This window comes from Miniopterus schreibersii (genome assembly GCF_964146895.1).
Source record: "Miniopterus schreibersii genome assembly, chromosome: 11".
Taxonomy (NCBI): Eukaryota; Metazoa; Chordata; class Mammalia; order Chiroptera; family Miniopteridae; genus Miniopterus; species Miniopterus schreibersii.
In genome coordinates this window covers 65197729-65217204 of record NC_138111.1, presented here as the reverse complement: position 1 = coordinate 65217204, position 19476 = coordinate 65197729, and the positions used below count along the sequence as shown (strand labels likewise).

General features: G+C 41.4%; 1 protein-coding gene across 3 annotated transcripts in view; it reads right to left on the bottom strand.

Annotated features, from left to right (window-relative positions):
- The window catches only part of AOPEP (aminopeptidase O (putative)), a 331307-nt gene that overhangs the window by 293897 nt on the left and 17934 nt on the right, over positions 1-19476 (bottom strand). The window contains exon 2 of one of the 3 annotated variants that reach the window (XM_081151073.1): positions 586-1519. The exons of the other annotated variants lie outside the window; for them this stretch is intronic. Coding sequence (XP_081007199.1) covers positions 586-1379 — 794 coding nt within the window. The 5' untranslated portion in view covers positions 1380-1519. The remainder of the gene's footprint in view (positions 1-585; positions 1520-19476) is intronic. 3 annotated transcript variants of the gene reach the window in all.

The following is a 19476-nucleotide window of genomic DNA, read 5'->3' as shown; positions in this document are numbered from 1 at the left end:
GTCAGCAGGACTGTCACCCCTCACAAACAGACCATCTGAAGGCTTGGGAGGTTCACATTATATGATGACTGACAAAGTCCAGAGAGGCAGAGCTGCCAAGAGACAGGTACAGTAAGCAAGTCACAAAGCAGAGCTGGCTTTATTTGGAAGCATTCACACGGACCCAACTTGGCAGCAGTCTGCTCCCTCAGGGGAATGAGAGGGAACTCTGAGAAAGTCTACTCAGAGACACAGACCGCTCCCATCCACAGCAGGGGAAGTTGCTGCAGAGATCCTAACAGAGAACGAGGCTCGGGATTTAATCATCAGGCTTGCCTTTCAATCTCCTAACAGAAATACAAGGGGCTTAATAAAGTAATCTTTTCATCCTGACTTAAGGGAAGTAATCCTATTAAGAGTTGAGCATGCTTGGGAATTTACCTGCTTCACTGTGGCTCTAAGGATTTGAGGCTGGATAGGTGATGGCCACAGAATAAAGAGGTGCACCTTTGCAGAGTTGGTCCCCTGCCTGAGAGCGTTCCTGCAAAGGCTCACCTCCCAGTGTGTGAGATCAACAGATAGGGGCTGCGGGTACCCGATACCTACCTGCCACTCTGGTCTGAGGTCCATGTAACTGATCGCCCCTGGGGTTTGGTTCTGTACCATATCCTTATGGCGTGAGGAAAGTCAGTAGCTGTCTGAGCCCCTGTCTTCCTGATCTGTAAGCTCCAAGTGTCAATGTCAAACAGGAGTTCCCCACAGCCAGGAGCCTGGCTGCAGCGAGCGTAATAGTCTAACTGCTCCCTCCACCGATCCGCAGGCAGAGTCACAAGTTCACGTACAATCTGATTCCTGAGCTCAGAAACAACCGTGAGCTTGGGAGACCTTGTAAATTTTTCAATACCTGGCACAGCAGCAACATCCACCTCCTCAACCTTTAACACAGATAAATCACAGCAGTCCAACACCAGCAAGAAATCCTCGCTCCCATGATTCCCTGTGTCACAGCACTGCTTCCAGCTAGAAATCCCAGAAGCCTGTTCCTGGTTGTCATGGTTACCATCTTTACCAGAAGTATCTCTTTCACCTTCATCACAGATTGCAAAATCACTGTATCCCATTTTAGATGAGAAGGTCCTTGTATTTGTCACAGGAACAAGGCAGGGTTCCGGCGTCCTAAATTTGCAGGCTTCATTTGACTCTGATTGGCAGGTTTCCTCAGTGGAACCACTCTTTTTCCTGTATCTGTTTCCAGACTCAAAGAAAAGTACTAAGGTGCCCTCAATGATTTGACTTTCGAAATCCACATCTAAATCCAGTACATAGTGCTTCACAAGTATGTGGCTGGTGTTGGCCATGAGAGGCAGGTCATCTCGAGAAGGGTCCAGCTTTATGTCCATGGTGTAGGTTGCTGAGAGCTTTGTTAAACTCTCAGAAGGGGCTTCCTATCTGCCTTAATCATTCGGAATCATAAATGGCTGTCTGTCAAAAACACACACACCCTGATGTCACAAATTATGGTTCCACAACTTTCAGTCCCCTGGCAAAGAAAAAAACAAACAAACACAATTAGACAAAATTCCAAGACCCTAAATGCTCCAGCAGCCACTGCTTCTGCAAGTTGACTACCTTCTTAAATGATCCCCCAATGTGGTAGAAGCTCAGGGCAAGAAGGCAGACTAATCTTTGTGACTGGCATCAAAGAAAGCTGCATTACTGTTTCTAAAAATATTTCCATTACCAGTGGAATGGAAGGGGCCTCCACAAAGCCAGAAGAATCCTGCTCCTAACTAGAACAGCCCTTGTTTTGGAAAAGAGCAATTGTTATGCAAAAGCATAACTGAACATCACTATACCTCTTGTTTTAAAATATATTAAATGTATCATTTCTAATTTTGCGCATCAAAAGATAAGTGACTGTTTCTCTGCTGTGATTCTAAGTAACAAATGTGAATGAAGGCTAAATGGCCTCAGACACTTTATTCTTTGAGAGTAATAATTTAATACATACAATGCAACTCCAGGGATTAATGTACTTTTCACATTAGGACTGCTCTCATATCAGCACTTCCAGTAAATTACAGGAAAACGAGCCAATTTACCAGGACTGCAGTCTAAGTATTCCTCAGAGATTGTTCATGGAGAGTTTTCAAATTTATAGTTAAATACTCAAGGTATATCATTACATCTTAATAGCTGAAAACCCATTAACATTCTGGATAATAGCCTTCTTGTGGCAAACAAAAAGGTCTTCTCATTTGAAAAAAAAGTACGCAAATACCTATAAAAAAGGAAGGAGAGAAATTAAAATGTAGAAACAGATGTTGTAATAAAATGCCCAAGTTCTTCATAAAAGTTCTGAATCAAAATGTATTCTTATTTTATAATAGCAATCCAGCTAAAAGAAAAATTATTTGAAATTTTTTCAGTCCCTATTGTGTACCTAATGTCTTTCAGCATGTGCTATTTCTTTATTATTATTCTTTTACCGAAAATGGAAAAGAAATAAAAACTCTAGCAGAGTAGATATATTTAAAATAACTTTTGTATTTATAAATATCAGGAGGTATTTTTTATCAACTACAAAAACTACTTGCTTGACTTTTCAAGCAAAATTGAGCCCTGCCTTGTCATTGTTTAACTTCTCCTCGCTTCTCTTCCGGCCTTCAGCATGTCTACTTGTCCCTTATTTCCCTTCCTTTTAGGATCTCATTCCAGCAATCAATTCCTTTGAATTGTCATTTTCTACCTCTCCACAGGCTATTCCCTCATCAAAATGCTGTCCAGCCTAAAAAAAAATCTGGCTTCCTGCAACCTTGCACAACCTGTTTTCATGCTATTTTCCTGTACACGGAGACCACACTCCCTTTGCATCCTGTCCTCTAGCCAACGGCCTGCTCAACACAGCGCTCCCTGAGTAAGACCTGACACCACACCTCCTTGCTCTCTGGACTAAGCAATGTGCCATCACTGGAGCGCTCCTGGCTTCCACCTCCCATATGCACCTGCCAAATTCTATTCTCCCTCCACACCCAGTTCACATGCAATCACCTTCCAAAATCCTACCCTACTCTCTACTACCCCTCTCCTCACCAAACTGTACTTGTTAACATACACCCTGACTTTTAAGAGCAGTAGAAATTGAGAGAAATCAGGGATGTAAAGAAAATTTTGAGATTACTTCATGGAGAAGTTGGTACTTCCCTTGGTCCTAGAAAAGCCAATAGGCAAAGGAAATAAGCCAGGGTATTTTTCTTTTCTGCATGAGAGCAATTGAACTTGTCATGCAAAGAATAATAACCTTAAATAAAGCCACTGGCCATATCTGTGTAATGAAAAACAATGGATGTTAAAAATATTCATCCTGTTGGTATTTGGGGCTGCTACCATGCAGTATTTGTTGACTGGGCTCTTTAAAAATGTTTAATGAAAAAAAAATCCTGAATACACACACACACACACACACACACACACACACACACACACACACGGAAAATCTGAATCAACTGAGTTAAGGGTTAACTTAGTGGCTGTCTAAACTATCATATTTTAAAAAGTATAGTTTAGCATTTGTAACAGTATTGATATAACCATTCTTTGTCCAACCCTAATAGATTCCTTCATTTACTTCTGAAAATTACTATAACTTAAGAATAAATATATTCCATAGAGCAGTTTTCACCTCCTGGTCCCTGGCGGGAAAGGACAAGCCTGCCTTCGGTTCCCACCCGCGCCAGGTTCGCACACCCTGACTGTCACCCTCGCTGGCACTGCTCTGGCCCTCTTCAGCGGATTCTTGAACACCCTGCACAGATGCAATTCTAAATCTTTTCTTCTTCTAATTTTCCAATTCCGTGCCTGCTGAATCATTCGCAGGTAACTATTTGGCCTCCTACTTGGCAGGTGATTCTGAATCTCTGAAGCTCCATCACGCCTCAGAGACCTCTAGTTCCGCACAACCACCGCCTTCTCTGACTCAGAGGACACCAGAGCCGTCCCTTTTCCCCGCATCCCAGCTTCTGGGTATGACAGGGCCAAGTAAACAGCGCTCTTCCTGCCCATCCGAATTCTAAACATACTGAGAAACCAGAGGAGGCTATGCAGAGGAGACCAAAAAATCAGCACTTTTCCTGATGAAGGCCAAACTGAAGAACATGGCTGAGCGTGGGAGCCAAAGGTGCCTGCAAACCAAGTCCCCGCATTTGATAGTTCTCCCCGGAGGGTCCTGGGCAGCACTGGCTCAGGTCAAAGCCCCTGGAGGGGGTTTTGTAAGGTCTCGGTAAGGCAGGGCGTGGAGAAGTGAGGAGAGCAGCCCTCTGTGGTCAGGACTGATGCCAAAAGCAAACGAAGGAGCTGAGCTCAGCGGGCGCACCCCATTTCTCCTTCCCAAACTTCCCAGAACAAGTCACTCCACCTCCGTGCGGGCGAAACGACCAGGAATGTTACAGGAATTAAGAAGAAAACAAGGAAGGAAACATCAGATATGGGAAAGAAGCGTTCCCCCACCATCACCCCCTCCCACTAATTTGGAATCTTGTTTCATTTGGCATTTTTCTCTTGCCGACATTTGTGCCTTTCTGTATCTCCATCCCAGTCCCACTGCCACCCTCCCTAAAAGCACACATTGCAGTATCTATATACAAAAGCATTACGTTGTACTCCTTACTCTAATACAATGTTATATGTCAATTATATTTCAATAAAACTGGAAAAAAACTATAAAAAGCTATATTTGGCCCTGTTGCTCATTTTAACTAGGGTTTATTTCACTGAACTTTGGGACTGAAGATTCCCTAGGGCTCACTCAGGACAATTTTTAGTTCTACAAATGAAGACAATGAGGCCCAGGGAGGGAAAGCAGTCTGCACAAGGTCACCCATCCTGGATGCTTCTCCACTTGCCGATGCTTTTCTTTCCCTTGGAATTCTCATCTCCAGCTCTCATGGCCATTTCCTTCATATTGTCCAAGTCATAAGTCAAATGTCACCTCCTAAGACTCTTCCATATCCCCACTCTACATTTTTTTGGTCTTCTTTAAGTTGTATGGACTAGAATCAATTTGTATTGAAACTGCTTTGGGGCAACAGGGGAATTTTTAAGCCAGCCCCAGAAGATCCAGAAGACCAGCATCACCTCTGCATGGTTCCAACCTAAGTTATGCATAAGGTGTAAGTCCACTGTAACTTGCTGCTTATCACACCTATTTTGCACTTGCCTTGGATTCATGCATTGACTGTCTCCTTTTTCTGCGAGTACATAATTCTGGCTGGCATCAGGCAGGGTCACAGTCCCAGGTTTAGAGAAGCACTGAACTGCCTGTGGTTGCAAACGCGTGTATATGGCCACTCTGGAGAGCCTCTCTCATCCAATAGTAACCATATTTCTAAGCTGTCTGTTGACTTCAGCACTTTTTGCTGTCCCGGCGCTCCGGTTTGGAATGCCAGCCCGTCTCCCTGAAGCATTTTTCCATTCTCTGTCATAAACCATAACGTATAAAAGTCCCCCCTTTATCAAACCCCACGGTTGGTTTCCAGTGGCTAACCACTGCTGCCTCTAAAATGTGGTGTCTATTTTAAATGCTTAAATGATTGTCTCAACAACAGCATTAATGTCTTCAAAAAGTTTAATGTACAGCAATGTTTCTCTTAAGAAAGGAGGGGAGTAGGGAGAGGGTCAAAGACTAGCAGAGCAACGGCGCAGCAGACACCTTCCCTCCTCTCTGTCACCCAAACAGAAATGTGCGACTCACAGTGCGAGACCGCCCTGCACAGCCATTCTGCGTCCCTCCTGAGACAGAATTCCTTCCTCCTTGCAAGCTGTAAAGCAACGAGTCCCTCTCAGGGCCCTTAACGTATCATGCTGCCCCATTTTATAGCTGCCTCCATCTGCCACTGGTCTAGAAACCGCGTGGGACTCCCAGCTCACCTCCGTGTTCATGACCATGTTAAGTAGAGTACACCGTACCTAGTAGGTTCTCAATAAATATACACAGAATCAACATCTAAGGGCATCTGTGATTTCAACGTCTAGTAATTTACAGAACTGAGACTCCGGCCTGCACAGGTCCTAGCAGAAAGTTATTAGTTAGCAAACATCTTCCTCCAGACAGCTCTCATTTTCTCCTCACGGGATATACCTGCACCTCTTTATCCCACATCTGTTTTGTTTTAAGCAACTCGGGAGAAAAAGAGACATTTTTGCATATATGCTTATTATATAGTATTGAGCACACTGTGAGTAGTTACAAAATATTTAATTCTACAGATTACTTGTTCAGAGGAAGACAGCTTTCTGCTCTTCCAGGAGTGCTAATTCTTCAGGACAGTGACTGCTCTTAATGACAGCCACTTTCCAGAAGTATACTGTTTCTGGGCACAGCTCTTCACACTCAGATGCATACAGTCATAGGAGCATAGCTTATTGCTGTGAAATTCGAGAAAATAATTTCAGAATTAGAAGGAATCTTAGAAATGCAAATGTATTATTTTGTGTTTAGAAATGTCACACTGACATTCTATAACTTATTTCACTCATGGTTTTGAAATATAGCCAAGTAGATGCACACAGATTTAGCGACTTTTAACTACCATTTAGTGTCCCTGTATGAATATCCCACAATTTATATATTTCCTTGTGTGTGTTATATGCCATTGAGTAGGCTCTGACTCCAGGTGACCCTATGAATGAGTGATGTCCATAATGTCCTGTCCTCAACAGCCCTACTCAGCTCCTGCAGACTCATGCCTATGGCTTATTTTATGGTCAATCTAGCTCACTGGTTTTCCTCTTTTCCAGCTGACCTCTATTTTTCCCAGCATTACTGTCTTTTCCAAAGACTACTTTCTCATGACGTGCCTGAAGTAGGACAACTCCAGCAATGTTTGAGGCTTAATTTGCTCTAGGACCAGGGTATCCCTGGAACTGTCCTCCACCAACACATTTCAAAAGAATCTATTTATTTCCTGCACGCCTTCTTCACTGTCCAGCTTTCACATTCCTACACAGTAACTGGGAATGCAAGGGTCTCTAATGAAACATCTTTCCTTGTAATGATCTTTCCTCATTCTTCCATTGCTGCCATTCTGAGTCTCAGCCTTCGCTTGATTTCTTGACTGCAGTGTCCATTTGAATTGAAGACTAAACCAAGGTAAGCAAAATCTTTAACTATGAACATCACTCATTCATAGGGTCACCTGGAGTCAGAGCCTACTCAATGGCATATAACACACACAGGGAAATACATAAATTATGATAGATATTTAAGTTCTTTTAAAATTTCATTACAAACAGTGCTGCAACAAACATCCTGGTACATGTTTCCTGGTGCACATGTACAAATGTTTCCTGGGTAAAACACCCAAAATTCCATTTTGCCTGATATTAACATTGTCAGACCTGCTTTCTTTTATTTGTTTTTCCCTGATATATCTTTCCTATCCCTTTATTTTTATTTTTAACTGCTCTGGGTTGCTTTGCCTTGGGTGTCTTTTAAAGCAACATTTGGCTGCATTTCTAAAAATATAATTATCACTTTTGATAACTGAAATTTATTTATTTACATTTATCATTCCTGTTGTAACAGCACTGATCTCAGCCAACTTACTCTGTGTTTTCTATCTACCATGATTTTGTTTCTTTGCTTTTACTTTTCTGCTTTTGGTTAAATTTTTTCTGAATTCTTTTTTCTCCATTTTCATAAGCAATATTAAGCAAATTATTTATTCAAAATGCCCACTTAAAGTCAATCTCTAGTAGCCTTCTGAACAATATAATACAAAGACGCTAGAAAGTTCTGCCATCAGTCTTTCCTCTTCCCCACTCTATACCAGCTTCCATATTACTGTTGCTATATCACATTGTTTTTAACAACCCTCATCCAACTTTAGAAAAAAACCTCAATACTGACTTTTATTTGTTCACCAGCTTCCTTACTCATGACTGATACAGACATTCTACTCCTTCCTTCAGGGTTCAGTTTTGTTCCAGTTACTATTGCTACATGACAAATTAACCCAAAACTTTGCAGCTTTAAACAGCAACTATTTTATTACATTCTGTGGGTCAGAATTTGGGTAACACTCCGCTGGGCCATTCTTCTGCATCTCATGAATTTGCCCACGGCACTCAGTGGTCCTCAGCTGGAGGATGGGCTTGTCTGGCAACCAGAATGGCTACGCTAAGCCTCTCTAGCATGCAGGTCTCAGAAGAGTTGAACATCTCATATGGCAGCTGGCAAGTGTCCCAAAGAACCAGTTGAAAGCTGAATGGGAACCTTTCTGATCTAGCCTCGAAAGTCCATGTGGTATCACTTTCACCACATTCTACTGGTTTCAAAAGAGTCACAAGGCCAGTTTAGGTGCAGGGAGAGGGACTTCAGAGCCATCTCTCTGTCTTTTTAAAAAAAATATGTCTTTACTGATTTCAGAGAGAGGAAGGGAGAGAGAGAGAGAGAAACATTATTGATGAGAGAGTCGTCACTGAATGGCTGCCTCCTGCACGCCTCCCACTGGGGATCAAGCCCACAACCCACGCATGTGCCCTGACCAGGAATCAAACCACGATCCCCTGGATCATAGGTCAATGCTCAACCACTGAACCACACTCGCTAGGCCAGCTCCATCTCTTGATGGGGGAGTAGCTAGGTCACACTGGAGAAGAGCATGGTAGATATTGTTATGGACATTTTTGGAAAATACAACCTGTCACAATTTCCTTTTTACTTAGTATATATTTAACAATTCTTTCAGAAGGAGTCTATGCATAGAAAACTCAACACTTGTATGTTTGAAAATGTCTTTATTACATCCTCACTATTGGATGGTCACTTAACTAAGTGTAGACTTTTCAGCTGACAGTTATTTTTACTTAGCACTTTTAATATATTTACTATATTCTGACTATATTTACTATATCGCCTTTTGTTAATAAGAAGTTTGCTATTAACCTGCATTTCTTGATATGTATCTGCTTTTCCCCCTGGCAGTTTTATATTTTTTCATTATCTTTGATATTCACAGTTTCACTCAATATGTCTAACTGTAGATTTATTTTTCTTTGACCTGCTCAGGATTCAGTGTGCTCCTTCAGTCTCAGGACTCGGAAATTCTATAGTACATAGAATATATTCCATGTATAGTATAGTTTTAATTAATATCATCCTTCGCCTTAAATGAAGGAGAGTACCACTTCTGGTAACTGTGTAATAGTTTATTTCAGAACAACCCTCCCACTGATAGCACTTATAAACTCTAAACAACAATAAGAAATCTGAAGGCACGAGAGTGAGCCAAAAGCTGGTAGAAACTATAGGAAGTTGACACTTGGGAAAAGGGAATGTCACTGAGTTCCCGATTTTATAGTTTTTCATCTGAGGGCAACCCCTTGTTGGTACTATGCCAAGCAGCTAAACTTAAGAGTGAAACTTGCAGTCTTACTGGCTGAAGAATCAGAAAACAACGTTCAGGACTGACTCAGTAGCTGGAAAATAAAGAAGGAAAACTCCAGAAAAGGCCAGAGCCCCATATTCTGCATATAAACTGCTAATTCTCTAAGTATGGGACAAACCAAACACTCCATTCATAGCTAAATGAACGACTAAACTGGCTTTTCTGCTGCTGTTCACTGCAGGGAAGACAAAATTGGGAGTTCTGAGTTCAGCCAAGTTAACTGCCTGCTGATACAAAACAGTAATACTCTTCAGAGGAACACAAGGAATCCAGAGTTTCTATAAAATATCAAACACAATGTCCAAGTTAAAATCCAAAATTATTAGACATTTAAAAACAAAAAAATACAACCCATACCCAAAGAAAATGCAATCAGTGGAACTGATTTGGGTGGACCCAAATATAAGATTTAGCAGATGTGAACTTTAAAGCAGATATTAGTATTATAGTTAAGGACATAAATGCTGTAATATAAATGAACTAAAAGGAAAACTCAGCAAAGAAACAGAAATTACAGTTTAAAAAAGGAGATTCTAGAACTGAAGAATACAATATCTGAAATTTAAAATTCACTGTTTATTAGCAGATTAAAGATTATAGAAGACTAAGTGAACTTGAAAATATTTATAAAGAAATTATACAATCTGAAAACCAGAGAGAGAAAATACTGAAAAGAATGAACAGAGCCCAGGTTCTTTGGGGAAAAAAGTCAAAAGGTTTAACAAATATAACCCAAGTGTGAGGAGGACAGGTGAAAGAGAAGGCCATGCAAAAAACGCCTTATAAAATAATGAGCAGTGAGAACAACCAGCACTCGGACTGTGGTTTCCAAATACTATTCTCCAGTAAAAGGAACAGGGCCTCTTTGGAGAAAGGGCAGATTCTAGGGCTGGGGTAGGTAAAATACAAGATGAGCGTGGAGCACCAGATAGGCCCCCAAAGTAAGAAAATATAAAAAATAAGTTACCAAAAAAAAAAGTGGCCGAGTTGGATGAGCATCGTCCGTACACCAAAAGGTGGCGGGTCTGAGTCCCGTCAGGGCACAACCTAGGTTGCCGGTTTGGGAGGCAACCAAGCGATGTTTCTCTCTCACATCGATGTCTCTCTGTTTCTCTCTCTCTCTTTTTCTCTCTCTCCCTTCCTCTCTTTAAAATCAATTAAACAACAACAACAAAACAGTAGGGGCATCTCACAAGGACACAGAAAGCAACCTAAAAGAACTTCCAATGACCAAAGATGGAACAATCTCAGCAAGAATAAAAATAATGACAATATTGGATTAGAACCCAAAGAATGAGGTAAATATCATGACTCTATTCTGATATAAACAAATGGTTGAATAAATAAATAAAATAAATGGAATGGGGGGTTTATTTTATTTTTCTTACAGAAAAATTCCAAATAATAGATACAGAGGCTACCTCTTCCAAGAAGTAGAGCTGACTTTCCCTTCCCTTAAATATAAGCTGTACTTAGTGACTTGCTTCCAAAGAACAGAGAATGAAAAAGGAAAATATTCAGTTTACAGCAGAGAAACCTGGCAGACACAAACTTAACCACATTGTTAGGTTAATGTCACTAGTGGTAAGTTGTACTGATACCACGATCCCCTGATATGATTCAATGAGAAGGGCATCTAACCACTACAGTATTCTTCCCAAAATCCATAACTTCAGTCTAAGCATGAAAAAACAGGCAAATTTGCGTTCAGGGAATGCTACAAAATACCTGACCAGTACTCTTCAGAAGTGTCAAGGCCATGGAAAGCAAGTAAAATCTGAAAAACTGTGACAGACTAGGGGAGACACAGGGATTTGAGGGTAAATGTTAAGTGGATCTTAGGTTGGATCCTAAAAACAGAAAAAAGAGGACATTAATGGAAACCTGTAGTTAATGGCAGCGCACCAATGTTACTTTTATAGATTATCAAATATACCATGATATGTAAGATGTTAACAATAGGGGAATCTAGGTGATGAGTATAGGGGAACCCTATACTATATTTGCAACTTTTTTGGTAATTCTATAAGTATTGCAAAGAAACCATTTATTTTAAAATAGTTAAAATTTTCCAAATTTGATGATATAAATCTAATGATTCAAGAATCTAAACAAACCCAAGTATGATAAATGCAAAGGTAACCACAGCTATGCACATCATAGTCAAACTGCTCAAAAACAAAAATAAATGAAAAGTCTTGAAAGCAGCCAGAACAAAATGACATTACATGCAGGGTAACAATGACACAAATGACAGTAGGCTTCTTCTCAGAATGGCACTTGACTACTCATCAGAAACAGTGGAGGCCCAGAAAACACTGGAATGAATTAGAGGAGCACATCTGCCTCAAACATATTAGTCCTAAAATCTTATTTATTTTATTAGGAAGTCCTTATTTTTTCTACTTAGCAAAATGGCAGCCTATTTCTGGTTAAATTATCCAAAATTCTGGGTGAATAGAGGTTGAAGAATTTCTACTTTATTCAAAATTAGCATTTCCTCTTGTTTATTTGTTCATCTATTTTTTTTCTATTTCAAAACAAATATATTCTAAAAGGCTAACCCTCTCCTACCCAATAAAAATACCGAGCTCTTTCCTTCTTTGGTAGAAATTCTCATGAATACTGAACAAACTGGCAGAGCATGGAAGTAGTTTTCTACTCAAAGGTCTGAGCAGCTATCAAACTCTCCGGTCCCTCAGAAGTTTTCTTTCAGCTCCTCATATTCATATCTCCCCAATTTGATAGGAATTGCTCACTGGTGCCCTAAACAGTTAAGAAACTTTTAAAGTTGAAGTCATTTTTAAACAGCAGAAACAAGCCAATCAAAAGGTCACCATTATCTCTGGTACAATTTTAATCTTTGAGTTTAGGATGTGCCCATGTGCCTTCAGTCATTTTATTTGGTTTCTAGCATCTTAACTGCAAGCTTTTCCCCTTTGTTCACTCCTTTTTATTTTTCTTTACTTCAAGTAAAAATACAGTGTTAAAACATTAGCTATACATTTTAACTGAACAAGTACCAGGATATTCAGATTTTAAAACCCCTCTGGAACCATAACTCTAGCAACCCCCCTCCCCCCTCCATATAAATACACGCTACAATAGGGTCTTTCATTGCAAAACCCAAACCCTCGAGGCAATGTCATTTATCACTGAGTAAATAATGCAAGATAACATAATGAAAAGGGGATTTTGCTTTATTCCCTTAACTATAAATAAAAATATGTAGCACTTTGCAGGATTACCACATGTGGTATGATATTAACTTAAATACCAATCTTTAAGCCAAACTGTAAGTAAGATAAACTGTGCTCTCTGGTCTCAAGTTTTAAAAGTCTCTCTTTTCTTTAAATTTACTGCTTTCATGAAGCATATACGAGTGACTGTATGTAATTTGTGATTATGTAGTGAAAGACCCAATTGTGATATGTGTATTACGCACCCCCTTCCAAATAAAAGCCCAACAACTGAAGTTACTGTTGCTGTGGGAATTATAAAAAGTGCTCGTGATGAAGATCAACGCAGTGAAGCCAAGTCACAATCAGAGTCAAAGACCTTTTCCCGGATAAAGAAAGCAAATCACTGTCAGCTGTGGCTTGGTTTATACATTATACCCAGTTAGGGGGTGGGAGAGCGAGGTCTAAATGTGAGCACTGAAAACAAAAACTGATTTCACTCACATCAGTATCACACAGTCAGTCATACACTGAACGGTGCCTCCACGTGGGGACAGGACAAACGCAGCTTCCCTGGTATCAGGCCGCTGGGTCTACTCAGGCTGCCCTGACCACATCTCAGCATCCACATGCCACTCCTCTCTGGTGCCTAATGTGTTTATGCTCACACTACCAGCAGGCATTGGGTTGCAAAGATCAGAGTGAAAGTGACTTCACTCTGTTTTCAAAGAGGAGAAAATTTATCCCTTTGATTGCTACTTGCTTGCAAAGTAGAGCTTGCTTCGTGTTCTAGAGTGCCACTTAAACTAAATTACGGCAGTGATGGGAAGAGGATTCCCGGGAGAACTCATTACTGTTACAGAGCCATCACAGAGAAAAGATTTCATTTTTCTATTCCCTTTTCTAAAAGTCATTCTTGCCCATGGAGGCTGACCAGTGAAGGCACAGGAAGGGTTATCTACCTGCTGAACTGCAACAGCTGGGTCCTCCTTAGGAGATGTGTCTTAATAAACACCGATTTGTTTCCTGGCACTAACAACAGTTAAAGATTTCATACGAAATACCTAAATTTTAAAACTACAAAGTAACCTTTCTGTGTCAAAACTGCTAAAGATGTGCCAAAGGAACACAACAAAGAACTAACCAATTACAGCATAGCCTGTGTGGTACACCTCTCCTACCAAGTTTGCCTTGGTCCTCAAGCCATCGCCTTATCCTTCCCTTGGCCCTTGACATCTTGCTTAAGGCACAAGACTTGACACATGCAAGCTCTCTTTTTTCCAGGGACAAATAACTTGATTTGTCAGTTTTTTTAAAAAGTGTATTATGAAAAACTTAAAACTAGTAAAAAGCTGTGAAAAGATCTATTAAAAATAATCCATTTAGAATAATTGATACTTGAGTGCTCACTATGTAGCTGACACTCTCCTAATCTCTTGCAATCATTTTATTCTTACTATCCCTTTTTACAAAAAAGAAGACGATGCTCAGAGAGGCTAAGTGCCCAACATACTAAGATTTGAACTCAAGCAGCTGGTCTCCAGAGTGTTCCTAACCTCTATGCCATGGCCTCTTTTGCATGGCAAATCCTACAGAGTAACCACAACATGCCACCTTATAGCAATTTCATTTGGGAAATCAAAGAGAGGTCCTTGCAGACAACAGCAAAGGCTGAGGGCTGGGCTCAAGACTGTGAAGGAAGCCCTAGCCAGTTTGGCTCAGTGATTAGAACATCGGCCTGCAGACTGAAGGGTCCTGGGTTTGATTCCAGCCAAGGGCATGTACCTCGGTTGCAAGGCTCAATCCCGGCCCCGGTTGGGGCTTGTGCAGAAGGCAACCAATCGATATGTCTCTCTCACACTGATGTTTCTCTCTTCCTCTCTCTCTCCCTCTCCCTCTCTCTACCCCATGGAAAAAATATCCTTGGGTGAAGATTTAAAAAAAAAAAAAAAAAAAGACTGTGAAGGAAGAATAATTAGGTCAGAGAAGAAAGGGGTGGGCACAAACAACAGACACTGCCCAGCCAGAGTGATTCGGTGGTTGAGCATCGACCTATGATCCAGGAGATCAATCCAGAAGATGGAGGTCCGATTCCGGGTCAGGGCGCATGCCCGGGTTGTGGGCTCTATCCCTGGTGGGGGGGCGTGCAGGAGGCAGCCAATCAATGACTCTCTCATCGTTGATGTTTCTCCCTCTCTCCTTCTCCCTTCCTCTCTCTGAAATCAATAAAGACATATTTTTAAAAAACCAACAAAATAAAAACAATAGACGCTGCCCAGCTCTTTTCCAATTCTAATATTTAAAAGAAGAGCTAAATGAAAACAAGAAACAGACTCTGACAGGTAGGAGTTTTGAGGCACATTTTAAATTTTATAATGTTTAGAGCACCTAAAACATAGTATTTATATTCCTTTCATACTTTCGATGAATAATGAGTGTGTCTAGGTTTAATTAAATAATTTTGTCTTACATTTTGTACCATATTTTTATTCTTCTGTTAAGCACTACAAGGATTAAGTAATCTGCTTCCATGCCTTCCCCCATTACTTTGTGCTTCAGTACTCAGACTTACTAAGCATTAACCAGAATAAGAAGCTGAATTTCCTCGACTAGATCCATGGTCACAATTCTGAGCCATTTCGCCAGTGCTCTCAGTAGGGCTTCTGACATCTTGCTCACTTCACTTGGACCACACCTCCCATCCATGCTGGACCTCGGTAATGCCCCACTTGGCATTTTCCCACTCCAATCCACTGCGATGTGCAAATTCCCATGCCTTTCCTCTTCTAACCACCCTCAGTTTGCAATACCAGTAATTATCTGGTCACTGCACCTTTCCTCTCCACCAGCCCCATCCTCACCACCCCCCACCGCCATGGCCTCCGGGCTCCACTCCTGCTCCTGGCCATGGAACTCTGCCACCTCCTTCCTTCCCATACCCACTTTCCCACCTCTCAGCTCATAGGAGCCTTTGAAGTTGCTCAGGTTTTCCTTTGAGGAACGAAAACAAAAACACAATAACAACAAAATGTGCTTTCCCTTGTTTGATCCAATAACTCCCATTCTAGTCTTTGCCTTTGTTTTGCTATTAAAATTTTCCAACCGAGAGTTTACCCCCTCTTCTATTTTATTTTCAGGCATTTCTTAAAACTTGAAATCTGGCATCTGGCCACACCACTATACTAAAAGTTCACTTTTAAACATTCACAGTGACTTACTTCTTGCTAAATTTAGCTTGACATCAGTCCTTATGCTCCTTGACTCTCCGTGGTGTCTGACACCACTAACCACCTCCCAGTATCTCTGATGGTTTCTGGGCACTGTGCTACCTGCAGCCCCTCTTACATGTCTGCCCCCAGAATGCCGGGTGTACCTCAAGGCTCAGACCTGGGTGCTCATCGCATTTTAGAGTCTTTCTTTTGCTCCCATCTCAAGTACTCAACTCTCCGATCTGTGGAAAAGACTCAACTCCTTATCGCCAGCTTTGATCTTTTAAGTTCCTGTTACTCTATCTCCAAAGCACTGCTTCCCACACTACCTGTGGTAAAGGGCTAGTTCTTTCTTACCCCTTCCGTTATAGGTCAATACCTTTGTAAAATATAATAAAAAACAAGTCACACACACAAAGAAAAAGAAATAAAACCTGTAAGATACATGCCCCAACTTATTTTATTTTTCGGTTAATTCTCACCCAAGGGTATTTTTTCCATTGATTTCTAGAGAGAGTGGAAGGGAGAGAGGGAGAAGGAGAGGGGGAAAAAGGGAGAGAGAGGGCGAGCCCACATGAGAGAGAAAGAAACATCACTGTGGGAGACACACACCGGCTGGCTCTCCCGCACTCCCCTACCGGGGCCAGGGAAGGAGCCTGCAACCCAGGAGCATGCCCTTGACCGGAATCGAATCCTCGACCCTTCAGTGAGCGGGCCGGTGCTCTAACCACTCAGAACACCTGCCAGCGCAGCCCCAATTTATTTTAGATTTAACATAAACATAATTGGAACAAACTATAGCACAGGGAAAAAAGAAGATAATTACTATAAAAGTTTATAAATGATGACTCTATTTCTGTAGTTGTTTCCTTGCAAACCGTCTCAGTCTGTGGGCAGGCACTGGCTGCTGCATAGTCTTCAAGAAGCACCGCTCTAGACACACCAGCTTCCACATTTATGTTATATCACCTTCCACTGGGTCCAAAAGTTTTGCCTCATCCTGACTCCTCTTTCCTTTGTGACTCTACCCAATCAATTATCAACTTTTAAATACTATTCCTTCAAATTTTTTCTTTTACCCAACTCTTCTCCATATTGACTGCAACAACCCTGATCCAGAAACTAAACCCTCCTACTTGAATTATTATACAACAATCTTCTAAATGAGCCTCTCTGTGTGGTGAGCTGTCTTTAGTTCTATTTATGAATACAGTCGTGTACCACTTAATGACAGGAATATGCTGAGAAATGCTTTGTTAGGTGATTTCATCATTGTGCGAACATCACAGAGTGCACTTACACAAACCTAGGTGGTTAGCCTGCACACCCAGGCTGTATGGTATATTGTCTATTGCTTCTAGGTTATGAACATGTAAGGATGTTTCTGTACTAAATATTGTAGGCAATTGTAATATTGTAACACAATGGTATTTGTGTATCAAACATAGAAAAGGTAGAGTTAAAATACGGTATAAAAGGTAAAAAATGCTATACCTGTATGTAAAGGGCACATACTATGAGAGGAGCTTGCAGGACTGGAAGTTGCTCTGGGCGAGTCAGTGAGTGAGCGGTGAGTGAATGTGAAGGCCTCAGACATAACTGTACACTACTGTAGGCTTTATAAACACTGTACATGTGGGCTACATTAAATTTATAAAACAACACAAGATTAAATCAAGCAGAAGAGAAAATGATGCAGTCAAGAGGCAGGTAAGCACAAGGTGCATGAGGCTGCTGCCTGCCAAACGTGGTGTAACGTTTTATAGCAAACTTTTTTTAAGTAGAAATATCACCTTCTGCTAAAATAACATTAAAACTATAGTAAACACACCCACCAGAAACGTAGTTGTTTATTAGCATTATCCAGCATTATGTACTGTACATAACTGTATGTGCTGTACTTTGGTACAACCAGCAGCACAGCGAGTGGGTCTGCTGACAGCAGCGTCGCCACAAATAAGTCCCATGTTGTGCTACAACGGTTACGATGGCTGCAGTGTCAGGACGGCGGCAGCCTCAAGAGGTGCTGGGGATTTTCAGTTCCATTATAATCTTGTGTGACCACAGCAGTATATGCGGTCTGTTGTTGACCAGAATGTGGTCATGCAGCATAGGGATTAATACGAGCGTAACAATCAAAGACGGACCACGAGGTGATGAGGTGGGCCCACGGCATCATGTAACCCCAGTTCTTCCTCTCCAGCCCCTCCCCTTAAACACGGAGAGACTGCAATTTCTAGAACCCCTGTAACTGGTGACTGCCGTATGACTAGCTCTAGCCAATTTACTAGTTGCAAATGGAAGTGTGAGTGTCACTTCTGGGCCTAGTATTTAATTGCTGGTGCTCCAGAGTGCTCTTTTCCCTCTCTTCAGGCAAACAAAATATGAGATGTAGGCTATTCTATCAGCCTGGGTCTCCAAATGATTGTGACAAGCAGAGCCCCCAGTTGAGCTGTGATGAACACCCAGCATGAGCAAGAAACATACCTTTATTTTTATAAATCACAAAGATTTTAGAATTATTACTACTGCTAGCTTAATCTACCCCAACTTATACACTCTGAACCAAGCATCTCCTCCCTCCAAAACCATTCTACCAAGACTGATTCCTGGGGCACCAATTTAATGTTATGTTCCCTGCTTTAAGAAAAAAAAGAGAAAAAAAAGCGTCAAATGAATTTCTATCATTTAAAGAAAAAAATGCAGACTCCTTAGCATTCAAAGCTCTTACCAACCTATATCTTCAACCTTATCCTACCAGAGCCACCTCCTATTGCCTGGCTTTGTCAGCCTCACATCCAGCCACCACTCCTTCCTCCTGCCTCAACAAAGGAGCACATCTCCTCTTCTCTTTAAAGGAGAGGCCAATTCTACCCACTTCACTAAACGTTCTTCCACAGCCCCGATAACAGCTGACATTTACCGAGTACTTACTAAGTGCCAGGTCTTGTTCCAAGCATTTTTTATGTATTAACTCATTCAGTCCTCACAATAACTCTATGAGGTGGGCACTATTATTATTAAACTCATTTGCAGGTGAGGAAACTAAAACACTGGGATCAAATAGCTTCCCCAAGGTTCCCCAGCTAATCAATGAAGCCAGGTGCACCCAGCAGTCGGACTCGAAAGACCATCCTCTTCACCACTGCCCACGGCTGCTCCTTGGAGGCTCCGGTCTCCCTCCACTGAACTCGCACGACCCCGTGTGGCTCTTTCTCTTTCATGTGATATCCCTGTGCCCTGCATAACTAGTCACTATTTCATGTATGCAGGCTTTATCCACTAAGAGAGACTATAATCTCCTGGAGTGCAGGAGCCACTTTACCATACTTTGTATCATTCAACAAGAAAACGCCAATAAAAAAAATCACTTCTGTGATAAGCACAGGTCCACTGGAAAGGGTATGTACTAATCATGTTTTTATTTTCTGTATTTTATGACACTTTGACATCACAGGGTGTTGCTGATCCTGGAGACACAATCCCTTCCAGGGCTAGCTAATATGCAACCAGGGTTGATAGCCCCACCCACCTCCTTTATCTAACTCTTACACACCAAGCTAAATTCCCCTACACTAAATCACTCCAGGGCAAGATACCAAACAACACAGACTACCCCTGTAGCCCAGAGCCCGCCGAAATTACTCAAACTAGCCAATCCTA